Source organism: Vigna angularis, chromosome 3 (assembly GCF_016808095.1).
Source record: "Vigna angularis cultivar LongXiaoDou No.4 chromosome 3, ASM1680809v1, whole genome shotgun sequence".
Lineage (NCBI taxonomy): Eukaryota > Viridiplantae > Streptophyta > Magnoliopsida > Fabales > Fabaceae > Vigna > Vigna angularis.
Window position 1 is genome coordinate 33,738,231 of NC_068972.1, and position 13,582 is coordinate 33,751,812.

At 30.8% G+C, this 13,582-nt stretch overlaps 1 protein-coding gene across 2 annotated transcripts; it reads left to right on the plus strand.

The window, feature by feature from the left end:
- Positions 1 to 7,693: 7,693 nt before the first annotated feature.
- On the plus strand, positions 7,694 to 9,839 carry LOC108325181 (plasmodesmata-located protein 2). 2 transcript variants are annotated; one of them, XM_017558204.2, is made up of 3 exons: positions 7,697 to 8,806; positions 9,289 to 9,396; positions 9,533 to 9,839. In XM_017558204.2, the coding sequence occupies exons 1-3, from the start codon at positions 8,032 to 8,034 to the stop codon at positions 9,538 to 9,540; spliced, it is 891 nt and encodes a 296-aa protein (XP_017413693.1). In that variant the 5' UTR covers positions 7,697 to 8,031; the 3' UTR covers positions 9,541 to 9,839. The 2 variants fall into 2 exon arrangements, with proteins under 2 accessions (XP_017413692.1, XP_017413693.1); XM_017558203.2 differs by lacking the exon at positions 9,533 to 9,839 and having other exon boundaries at positions 7,694 to 8,806; positions 9,289 to 9,419.
- The last annotated feature ends 3,743 nt before the right edge of the window (positions 9,840 to 13,582 follow it).

Genomic DNA, 13,582 nt, shown 5'->3' on the forward strand with positions numbered 1-13,582 from the left:
GCAAGCTATCTCGTAATGACGATTGGTGGGTATTGTAGGTGATATGTGGATACCACAACCACGATTTAGCAGAAACTTTAGTGGGGCATCCTTATGCTTGTAGGTTAAATCCTATTGAACAAACAATACTTGTTTATATGACTAAAACCCAAGTAACACCTACATCACAGATAATAATATTTTCAACCGTTAACAGTTATCAGCTGTTGCAAGAGATGATAATGACCAAATGCTTCCTTTGGCATACGACATTGTTGAAGTTGAGAATAAGGAAACATGGACTTGGTTTTTAGAGTGGTTGATTGACAATCTTAGTGAGGTTGAATTATGCTCAAAATTTACATTTATTTCAGAACAACAGAAAGTGAGTTGTATATTTGTTTTTAGTTTTATTATACATTTTTTTTCTTAATCTTTCATACCTGAACCGTTATATTGTCAACAACTTCCATAGGGACTTTTGCAATCATTATAACAACTTTTACTTAGTGTGGATCAAAGGTTTTATGTTTGTCATATATATGTATTTTTTAGGAAGAAATTCCCTAGAAAAAAAGTTGAAATGTCAATTATGGGAGGCAACATCATCCACACACCCTTAAGCATGGGAGGCAACTATGAGAGACATTAAAGAGTTGAATGAAGACGCCTTTAAACATTTGGTAACTATTTCCCCAAGGTATGAATTCAAAACACAAAAGCATGTTCATTATTTCAATTTTGTTGTTGTTGTTTTTAATGTTTCATTTCTTCTGAAGTAGATTTTGGTTAAAGCCAAGGTCAAGGTTCAAAGCAACAACTACTTGTGACACACTTGTGAATAATATGTCAGAGGCTTTTACAGTGAAATCATGACAACAAGGAGTAAGCCCATCATAACAATGATTGAAGACATTCGACTTTACCTCATGAAGAGATGGACAACAAATATAAACAAGATAAATGCATGTGAAGATTCCCTTTGCCCGTGAATTAAAAAAAAATACTACAAAAGGAATTACAGAAGACTAAATATTAGATACCTAGGTATGATTGTGGCTTGATATATTTATTCATGATTAGTTATGCATTGCCCTATTATAATTTCAATTCATTTTATAGTTGGGCAGGACAAAAATTGATTAAGGTTAGGCACACGTACATGATTGGTGAGAAGTTTGTGGTAAACATCGATAAACTCGATTGTAGCTACAGGAAATGGACTATAACAGGAATGTCTTATTGTCACGCACTGACTACAATGAGAGTCTTAAACATCAATGGAGAATATTATATCATACACTGGTTTACCAGGTCAACCAATGAAGAAATAACCTTTCAATGATATACCTTGTCAACAGTCCTCATCTATATGGGAAATAACTTGTAACAATGATGTTTTACCTCCACCTAAAAGAGTATTGCCTGGAAGACCGAAAAAGAAAAGAAGACTAGAGTTTTGGGAGTTGAAGAAAGATGATACACAACTAAGACCACCAACAAAAAAATAGTTAACCACAAGCTCCTCAAACACAACACCATTGAAGACCACCAACAACACACCCAACAACCACACTAACTCCTACACCAACTACAACACTCATAATTACATAGAAATTGCCATGTAGGAGGGGTCCAATTCCAAAATCATGAAACATTATTTATGTATATATTTTTATTGCCAACTTATTTGCGTTTCCAAACATAGCTATATATCTTAACACGTTACGTTTTTTTGAAGAACAATGTTATGTATTCAAATGTATTTTGAATTAATATGAACTGTATTCACAGTACAATTTATGGTTATTAGAAGGTTATGTGTTTTAAAGATGAATGTTTTTTACTCTAATATTTTTTGGAATTTATAACATGTCTATTTGTTGCCTAATTTATCTTTATTACCAGGTTATGTGTATTAAAGATGAATGCCTTTTACTCCAATGTTTTTGGAATTTATAACATGTCTATTAGATGCACCAACTACAACACCCTTAAGAATCTTCATTTCCACTTTGTTGTTCAAAAAAATCGATGAGAATCAAACATTTAACTAACATCAAACAATTATTAACATGAATAAAATATATCCCAAATCAAACCTTGTAGTTAGGGTAACCCCAAAATTGTCTGCTACTATTCTTAATAGTTCTAGCCACTCTCAACCCTACAACCTCTCCACAATGACAAAATGGTAGTCCACCAGATCCCCTAGATGAACCACCATAAGATGACATGTTGTGGTTTTGTGACCCCTAAGAGCAAGACGAACAACCGTGATTGCGAGACATTGCACCCTTCATGAACCATTAACTATTCAAAACCAAAGTTAACCAACAAGCTCGCACAAATAGAACACCAGACAAGAAATAGAAGAAGACAATGGATACAGAAGAACACAGTGCACAGAGAAGAACTAGGACAAACCTCGAACTTCAAAATTCACCTTTAAAATCACACCTCAACAACTCAATTTGCACTGTGCATTTATAAATGGTTACACATAGATCTTCTGCTTTGCCACATCACCAACTAGTTAACACCATATATGAAAAACTAATGATAATGACTTGATTGATGCACATTAAACCGTTTGGGGACAAGATTGAAACTATTTTAAAAGCAGGTATGAAGTACACACATTGCCCCGAAAGTGGGTACCAAATGACCAATTAAGCCATAATTTTAAGCTTCACTGTTTTATTAAGTGTAAACTTAAACGTTTCCTTTTTTTACGTTGTTTGTTGAACATTTTCTATTAAATGATATATGCTAGAAAATGTTGTTTTCACAAAACGTTATTTAATAAATGATTTATATTGATAAACGCTTATTTCGTTCAACATTGTTTGTTAAACTTCAAAACAGGAAATGCTAGACGATCTCGTTTTTTTAGACGATCTTGTCTTAACTTGTGACAGTATTATCGGAACACTACTCAATGTTCAAGGGAAGGCGAAAGATGGACTCAATGCTTGCTTGGACCTGATTGAAATGGATATAAGAGAACAATTAGCTCCAATATGACATGGAAAGCGAACATACTTGCCTACAACATGTCACACATTGTGTAAACAAGAGAAGATAAGTTTTTGTGAGTTTTTACAAGATGTTAAACTTCCACTGTGTTACTCTTTTAATTTTAAACGAGTTGTATCCATGAAAGATTATAAATTACTTGGTTAAAATTCCATGATTATCATGTATTAATGCAACAACTTCTATTAGTGACTATTCGAGATATATTGTCTAAGAATGTTAGATACACATCAACTGGTGTGCTTCTTTTTCAATGGAATATGTAGTAAAGTTATCGACATTGACAAGTTAGATCACCTAGAAAAAGAGGTTGTAGTCATATTATGTCAGTTGGATATGTACTTTCCTCCATCATTCTTTGATATTATGGTGCACTTGATTATTCATCTAATAAGAGAAGTTACACTTTTTATACTTGTTAGAGCCATAACCGATATAAAAGTGAGACTTTGTATACTTGTTCTGGCAATAACCGATATAAATAGTATGCCTCATACACAATTTTATCCCTCTTTAGTGAAGTTTTTATATCGGTTTCAAAACAAGGATAAAAATTGAAACTTTTATATTTGTTTTAAAACCGATATAAAAAGTCGAATATTTTCTATACTCCTTTTTCTATATTGTTTCAAAAATCGATATTAAAAGATTTTTTTAACCGACATAAAAAGTATTTTCTGACATAAATACTTATATAGTTTTAAAAAAACACTGATTTTTAAGTTTCAAAGAAGTAATATAAATTATATTTTATTTTCTTTGAGATTAGGGAACATATGTGTACATAATTATATATTTTTATTTTTGTTAAATGATTTTACATAGTAGATGATCCTATAGTCTAAATTATTATTTAATTGGACTCCTCAACACCATTCATTTTAATTTGATGGGTTATATTTAAAAGTAAAATTGTGGACTATTATTTATAATAAAGTGTTTCTCCTTACACCTCACCACTTTCTCCCTACACCTCAAACTTTTTAAATATTTATTAAATTATCCCTATGATAGTTTGACCAAGGTAAAAGTTATTTGACAAAGTAAATTTTTTTTACTTTTCACCGTGCATTCAAATTCGCATTCAATTTCAAACCCTAGGTATGCACCTGATCCCTTTATTCCTTTCCCTTTGCTTGTGCGTTCTGTTTGCTCTCTTCTCCTCTACCATTGCGTTCTTCCTACCTCTCATCCATTGTGATGTTGTTCCTGACTCTCCTCCCATTTGTTTACTTCGTTTACTACTTTCCTTCTCTCCTTTGTTCCCGACTCTCCATCCCTTTTATTCCTCCTTTGCATGTCGTTCTTTTCGTCCCAAGTAAGTGGATTTGGTTCATTGTTTGGGATTATGATTTATAAATAGTAGAGAATGATTAGAATAAAACATTGTTTATGGTTTATCTACATTGGATGTTGTTGTTATGGAAAAAGAACGTGAATTCAATACGTTCAAGACTCAATTGGTATTCGAAAATCGATTAAGGTTTTGCTGGTTTTCAGAAATTGGTTAAGGACTCGTCAGTTTTCGAAAATCAACGAAGTCTTAATTGATTTTCAAAAACTAGCAAAACCTTAATCATATTTTCAAAATCGATGAAACCTTAGCCAATTTCCAAAAGTCGATTAAGGACTCATCAAATTTCAAAACTCGTCGAGTCGTTAACCAACTTTTGAAACACGGTTTAGACTTTTCCAATTTTCAAAAATCGGTTAAGGAGTGGACGAATTTGAATTATTGTTATTTTAAATTTTATTTGTTTTTTCTTTCTTAATTTATGTATTTAGAAAATTTGTTTAGGTTTATTATTTTTTTTCTTATATTTTGAATAGGTTTTGTGGTTTTTTTTGGTTATATTTTGTTTAGGTTTTTAGATTAATATGTTTTGTCTTTTTTTTAAAATTTATTTTGTTTGTTTATTGTATATTGTTGCGAATAGGTTTTTCTATATTTTTTATACTTTGTATTTTTTTTTTAAATTTTGTTGCTTTTTAAAAATATATTTTATTTTTTTTGTTTTGCTAATTTCTATCTGGAAATGTTTTATAGATTTATTATTTATTGTTTTGTTATATTTTGTTGCTTTTTCTTCATATGTAATTTTTGTTGTTATATTTTTTTTGTTTTTTTAAAAATCTATTTTTTTTTATGTTTTGTTAATTTCTTTCTTGAGAAATGTTTTATGGATTTAGTATATTTTGTTGTTTTTTCTTCAAATTTTGTAATTTTTTTCTTACATTTGTTATTTTTTAAAATTTATTTTGTTTGTTATGTTTTGTTAATTTATGTGTTGAGAGTTTTTAAGTTTATTAATATATTTATCTTGTATTTTATTTTATTTTGAAATATTTAAATAGCTTATTATTTTTTGTTGTTTGGATATTTAAGTATTTAATATATTTTATTTTTGTATATTTTGGTGGTCATAGATATGGCTAGAACAATAGGTGCATCTACCTATTGTGGTGAGAGTTCATCACACAACATCAACTCATAAAAGACGAACTAAAGAAGCTGATGTTGATGTCATTGAGGAACATGATGTTACTAAAGAGCAACAGAAGCATGTTGTTAAGCAGGAGGATGTCGCTCAACAAGAAGAGGAAGTAGGTGGATTCTGAGAAGGTCGACGAGACACATCGTTGCTGACTCATTATACGCAACATGTTGCATTTGACTTATGACAAAGTTGTGTTAGTACACAACTTAAATTTTAATTAGTAATAAGTAGTTTGCATTATTATTTTTTTATATATTTTGTTATTGTATAGGATGGAGGGGAGATCAAGTTAATCTCCCATAGAAAAAAAAGTTATAAATTTGGCCTATATCATGAGACAATTGAGCCTTTTGTGATGAATTATGATTTATTGCCCTTGGTTAACTTATTGTATGATTACGCCGATAAGAGATTGATATTGGTGTATGTTGAGAGATTGATATTGGTATATGTTGAGAGATGGCATTTTGAGACCAATGATTTTCATCTTTCGGTGGGTGAGATGACTTTCACACTAGATGACGTGTCGTCGCTACTTCACCTACCTATTATAGGACAATTTTGTGAGATCGAACCGTTGAAATTTGAAAAAGCTTGGTTTGTTATTGTCGATCTTTTAACGTGGACCACACTAAGACTGAAGTTGAGATTTTACAGGCATGTGGTCTCAAAGTTAGGTTGAGCTGGTTGAGAAATGTCTATTGGGAGTGCACGAAACGAGCATACTTGTTGCAGATTACTTGAAACACCTAACCCTCTCCATTAGAATAGGGTTTACCCCTAAACTTAATGGGACACTCACATTTTCTTGTGCTGGATACAGTCGGTTGAACATCAGGTTTGTACTTTCTATTCTTCTCACTTCTTTCACAATCAAACAACATGAATGTTTTTCTTCTTGGTTCACCAATTGTTGTATATATTTTATAATAACAATAACAAATCCAAGATCGAATGCAATTCCTTGAACCCATTCAATTAACTCATCGCGTGAGGGAAATATTGTACCCATTGTAAAAGTATTTGTATAATCACACTCCACCACTTCATTTATGAAAGAAGAAAATTCTGATATAAAGTTCGAATTTATTTGTGAATCCATCAACTCAAAAAGATAATTGTTCATCTTAAAATATTACACCTAAAAATAATAATGACCCATATGATAAACATGTTGGTTACTCCATAAATCATTAAATACTAATAATAATATCAATAATGATAATAAAATGCTACAATATTAAAAACTAATTAACAAAAAAATAAAACTAAATCAAATAAAAAAGAATTAAAATAAATTTTTAACTTAACTTCGAAAATCGATAATTTCTTAATTGCCTTTCGAAAATTGGTGAGGTCTTAATCGACTTTCGAAAGTCGTTGAAAAGCATAATCGATTTTCGAAAAAACCGTTATATTCTTAAGTGATTTTCAAAAACCAGTTAAGAATATAACAGTTTTCAAAATACGTTATGCTCGACTTTCGAAATTCATTAAATTTTTAACTAGTTTTCTAAAATTGTTGACTTTCAAAAATTAGTTTAAAAAATTTACGATTTTTAAAATCCATTAATTTCTTAATTGGTTTTCAAAAACCAGGAAAGTCTTAATCGATTTTTGAATGCTGTTGAAGAGTTTTACCATAAGTGTTACCTCACACACACAACACCACAACAAGAGTCACCACGAGTACCACACTGCGAACGAGGATCACCATCATAACCACACTAGAAGGAGGAGCGGGATCACCATCAAATCAATGAACGAAACCACTAATGCAAACAAAGGAACCACGAATACGAAAAAGAATAAGAAGGCATGAAGAATGAAAACAAAAAGTGAATGTCTAATGAGAATATAGATAATATAGAAACATTATTTAATTTAGTAAAAATGGGTGAAAATTTATGACCATAACATTTAATTAGGTTTTTTTTTTCTTTTTTTTTAATTCGAAGGGCATAACAAACTTTTTAAAGGTTAAGAAAGAAAGTGGTGAGGTAGAGAAAGAAGCACTCTTTACAAAATCCCGTTATGCAGCCGCCGAGTATTAAACCATTCAAACACTCCAATTTTCATGCTCTTTAAATAATAATAAAAAAGACAAAAGAAAAAAAAAACTAACAAGCCATTTGCAAAACTATACAACATTTTCTTTTTCGTTTTGAAAACTATATACTATACACCCTTTATTTTTCCTTTTAACTTTCTACACTGTACTCATTGTAGAGAGAGAGAAATGGTAGATGCAGCTCACACATCTCCACATCTACTGAGGTTTTAGGATATCCAAGCGAAAGTGAATCCCAACTCCATCGAGAACCACAAAACCAGAATTCTTAGTCACTCAACAAAGAAAAAAGGCCAAATCTTTTGAGCTTTAGATGAGGCAAAAAGCAGAAGAAAAAGGCCAAAGAATCTACACCAAATCTTGATCTCTCGCGTACCCTTTGAGCATTGGAGAGGGTTTTCCTCAAATTGCCATGTTTTGATTCCTCAACTCCAGAGTCATGAAATGGATTTTTCTACTAAACTCATGTTATTTCCTTTTTTGTTGGTTTTGTTCACATGTTTTAAGGCACCCCATGTTGCAGAATCTGCTTCTGATTTCTCCACTTTGGTCTACAAGGGCTGCTCCAAGGATTCTTTCACAGATCCAAATGGGGTGTACTCGCAGGCTCTCTCTGCACTCTTTGGCTCATTGGTTTCACAATCCACCAAAACCAAGTTCTACAAGGCCACTTCTGGCTCTGGCCAGAACACCATAACTGGTCTCTTCCAATGCAGAGGGGATCTCACCAACTCTGACTGCTACAACTGTGTCAGCAGGCTCCCAGTTTTGTGTGACAAACTCTGCGGCAAAACCACCGCTGCAAGGGTTCAACTACTAGGTTGCTACGTTCTTTACGAGGTTGCAGGGTTCTCCCAAATCTCAGGTATGCAGATGCTGTACAAGACTTGTGGGGCAACAAATGCTGCTGGGAGAGGGTTTGAGGAGAGAAGGGACACTGCATTCTCTGTGATGGAAAATGGGGTTGTCAGTGGCCATGGCTTCTACACCACCAACTACCAGTCTTTGTATGTGATGGGGCAGTGTGAGGGAGATGTTGGTGATTCAGATTGTGGGGAGTGTGTGAAAAATGCTGTGCAGAGAGCTCAGGTTGAATGCGGAAGCTCTATTTCAGGACAAGTTTTTCTTCACAAATGCTTCATCAGTTATAGCTATTACCCAAATGGGGTTCCTTCTAGATCATCTTCATCATCCGCTTCGTTCTCTTCATCTTCTTCAGGTACTAGATGACGTGACTGTTAATGGCTAACCCCTACCCTACCTACTTACACAGACCAAACACATATCAATGTAACAAAAGTTGGGAGGCAAAAGAGAAGCCTCAAGTTTTAAGTTTTAACACCATTCTAAAATTTGAACAATCTGTCATTTTCAGTGTTTGTTTCATTAACTTGACTTCACTTTGTAATGCTGTGTGCATTTTAGTTTAATTATCTGTCAAAGTCGTGTTGAAATATTTGAATATATTATAGATAGATACTCACTTGTTTGCATAAACCATAACATTATTTATTACTTAATAAGGATTTATTTCACTTCAAAATCAATGCTAATCAGAATGACTTCTGTTTGATTTATGTTCAATTTTGCAAACACTCATCTAAACATACACTGAATTAGTTGTTCTGACTGAGGTTGATATGGTGCTGGTATGATCATACTTGGATCTTCTATTGTGATATGTTTTTGTTGGTGATGCAGGGCAAAATCCAGGGAAAACGGCTGCTATAATAGTAGGAGGAGTAGCTGCGGTGGCTTTTGTGGTTATATGTTTGTTATTTGCTAGAAGTTTGAAGAAGAAACATGATGGTATGAGTTATATGAGGCAATAAGAAATGATCGTATGATGAATTATATTATATGTTATACACTCTTTTGTTATTTTTATTGTTATGCATACTTTGTGCTCATTTTTCTGATAGTTTTTTGCTCTTATCTTACACAGATTATTGACAGAAGAATATGATTTCTGAGAGAAGGCAAAACTATTCTTTTTGGTGCATTGTTTTTGCATGTTTAGTTGATGGATGAAGGGGGAAAAGTTTGTGGTAAATAGAGCATGCTTGATACAGAAATAATACAGAATGGTTCACTGTTATAGTTATTGTAGTAAGATAATATTGTGTTGTTGGGAAGAGCAATGTGATTAGAACATGAAAGTTAGATTCTTTTTCACAAGGGTGTAACTGTAAATTACCCAACTCAATGAATGAATGTTTGTCATTCCAAGTGGATGAAAATTTTGGACTTTACCTTTAGTCATGTGAGAAATTTCTCTTTCTTCTTTTCAATTGTTCATTGACTTTATGCTTTTTAAAAGTTGCAAGTTGCAACCCTCCCATGCTCCCAAGAGTCTTGTTTCTCTATTCCAACAAAATACTTTAGTAAGTTTTTTTTTTTCTAAATTAATGTTATAGAAATATGAGTAAGTTAAAGTGGCAAAATTTACTATAGATATTATTATTATATTATATGTTACATTTGAATAACAAGGTAAAACTGTTCTGCTGTTCAACTACGTAAGCAAATGTATGTTTTCTATGTATGCTCTATATTCATTAATTCACGGAAACTAATTTTGTGTTTGTTATTTCTGTTTTATTACATCAAGATTACAAATGCAAAAATTGAAAAATATTGCCGTAGTGTGTAGTGAGTGATAACAAGTATTGAGTAGCAATGTTGCTATCTTTATTTGGGAATCGCCGGAAATATTTATAAATTAGTTAATATTTTAATAAGCTATTTTAATACTTATTTAAAGAATAACAATTCAAACATTACTTTATTATATGTTTATGGAAATTAATTTAATTAATTTTTGTTATTGTTTATTGAAATTCATTATTATATAGAGACTATAAATATATGTAAAAACATCTTTTAGAAAATGAAGTATATTTTACTACTAATATTTCTTTTTTATATATTTGTTTTTATTTTTTTATTAAAGAGTGTGGATTGATTTGGTACTAGGAACTAAGAAAAATAATGAGTGGAGTTGATGTTAGGCCTTTTTGGGTGATAATCTCCAAACTTCAACCATTAGTCAAAATTTAGTTTTCAATTCTCTTTTTATCATTCGATCAGGTTAGGTGCTACGTATTAAAAATAACTAACTACTTGGATACCAAACCTGTATTTATATATTTTAGGATAAACTTCTAATTAGTGCTGCCCTAGTTAAAGACCAATACAATAATAATTGGGATTAGGGTTAACATGATTATTCTTGTTATTAATCTTGTTTGTGGTTCAATCGTCCAGTATTGACCGCTCAGTTCATGGTTGACCGGGCGACTATACAATACACTGAGGAACAAACAAAACAACCCATAATGGTTGGCACTAAAGAGAAAGAGTCTCAACGATGAGTTGAGATTACAAAAGTCTTCATTGATGAAATCTAAAGAAGAAGAACCTTAGCTAAAAATAAGTTAGCTCTAGAAAGGGGTTGAATAGATCTTAAGTATGATGGTTAATAGATGGTCTATGATCTAGCATTTAATCACTTGAAGCAAATAATGCATGAAAATTATGTCAATATTTTGCATGATAAAACTTTATTTATTGACATCTTCAATAAGATAATTTAGATTTGCATGCAAGTCTTTTGTTCACTTGTAAGAGAAGTAGCAAAGGTTAATGGTGTTTTAGCTTACATAATTCTTTATTACACTCAACTTGTTGTTTCAAAGTATCTTTCATGTTAAACATCGCTTTACATCCCATTCTAGTGTCAATTTTAGAACACGTGTGTAAGAAACTTGGTATGCTATGTTAGTTGTTTTATTGGAATGTATGAGTCAACATGTTAATGGATTCTTGAGATGATGCAAAAAATTCAAACTAAATTTTTGTCTTGTAGTAAGCTTCACCTTGATCCTTTAGGGTGTGTTTACTTTGGAGGAAGGATTTAGAGAAGAGTGAGTGGATGAATTTGAGAAGATTGTGAATTAAGTGTTGTTTATTTGAGTGAATTTGGAGGTAAGGGAGAGTGATTTGGAACTTAAATTTGTAAGAACTAGTGTAGAATTTGATTGATGTGACAAATAAAAAAATTTGTTTAATTGGTAGAAATTAAAGATTACCAAAATGCCCCTAGTTATTAAAATAATATATAATGATAATTGTTGATGTTATATTTAATTGTAAAAATGTTTATAAAGGGAAAAAAAATTAAAATTAATTTTAAAAATGTAAAAAAATTGTAATTTAGTAAATTAAAATAATCTTTTTTAAAATATAATATTTTTTTAATATAAAAAGTGGTATGTTTTAGTGAGACTAGTAGTGATGAAATTTATTGGTGAAAGCCATTTAGTGTAATTTAGTGCCCATATCATATTATATGTTGAAACGTGCAAATAAAGGGTAGGTGGTAGTTTGTTTATTTTTATCCAATTGATATTGCATGTCAGTTCATGGTACTTAGTGTAAATATGTCAAGTTTTAGCTAGTTATTTTGTCCAACCGCGTAAAATATTTCAGTAGGAAGCATTACAATATATAAGGCAAGGCACACTAATAAATAGGGATATAATATGCTTATATCAAATATCAAGGAGACAACGTATTCGATTCCAAAAACGTGGAATCAGTTACAAGAGACCATGTATTCAATTCCAAAAATCATGGAATCAGTTACAAGACCATGTATTTCATTTCAAACAGTGGGAACCGGTTACACTTACAAGCATTATCCATTACATGTCCACATATGTATAGGTTTTCATGTTCTTTTGCTTTTATTGGAGGTTAAAATTGGATTTTGTACTTTGATACCTTCAAATCCAAGCATACAAGCGAGGAATGAAAATTCATCTAATCCCACAAATCATTGTTTTTCTTTCCTTTCAAATTCACTCAAGCGAACGTAATTTCAAGGTTCAATCCGTCTACACAAATGCACTTTTATAATATTTTCTTTTCAAGTGAACACAATATTAATCTTTTGTTAGATAAGCTTTTGTTAGTTGTACTTATAAGTTTGATGTTGATTTGATGGTTTCATAACCTATCAAAGATTAAGCTTGCTTTATATTCATGCTTTATAGTTTTCTCTAATGAAAAAAAACTCTTAATGTAAAAATATTAGTTAAAAAATATGATTTTTTTTAAAGATCAAACGTAAGAGTTGTCTTGACTATTTTGATCAATGAAGATTATATAATAATTAATCAAACTTTTGAGATTAAACTAATTAGATATTTTCGATCTAACCATCTCTCATTTTTTATTACTGACAAGTAATATATTTTGTGTAACAAAACTTGTTGAGCATCACTATTTGTTCTTTTTATTTTAATAAAATGTTCTTATGTCAAACTTTCAAAGCAATTAAACCAAGTGAACAAAGATAAAAGTGTTATTTTGATTTAAGAAAGGAGACTTTAATTGACATATGGTCTATGCTTGTTGATATAAAGCTATTAGATTAATACAATAATGAAAACTTTAAATAAATAAATAGGACAAACATGAACATACAAGATTTTATCAAATTAAGATGATGTACAAGAACATACAAGTAATCAAAACAAAATGTGAATTTAATGCTTTCAAATTTCACAAGCAACAATCATTGAAACGTGATGAGAATTTGGAATTGAAGAATTAATAAGCAACCAAGAAGTGGAACATCGAATATACATATATGGGTGGCTAACTTGGAATTGAAGAATTAATAAGCAACCAAGAAGTGGAACATCGAATATACATATATGGGTGGCTAACTTATGTAACCTGTTAAAGTTTATTAACTTATGTAACCTCTTAAAGTTTACTAAATTTTAGTTGACAAAAATACCTTCATATTTATTATGGATTATAAGTTTTTAGGTTAAGGGTATTTGAATAATTTCATATTTTTTTAATTTAATTAAAAATAAAAATTATTAAAATATTTCTATTTTTGTCAACTAAAATTTAGTACATTTTAAGAGGTTACATAAGTCAAAAACTCCATATATATATATATATATATATATATATA

Excerpts from the sequence above, each read along its gene's own strand:
- LOC108325181 (XM_017558203.2), top strand. The coding sequence starts at position 8,032 with ATGGATTTTTCTACTAAACTCATGTTATTTCCTTTTTTGTTGGTTTTG. Across the intron at positions 8,807-9,288 it reads GTTCTCTTCATCTTCTTCAG|GGCAAAATCCAGGGAAAACG; the intron begins GTACTAGATGAC and ends TTGGTGATGCAG.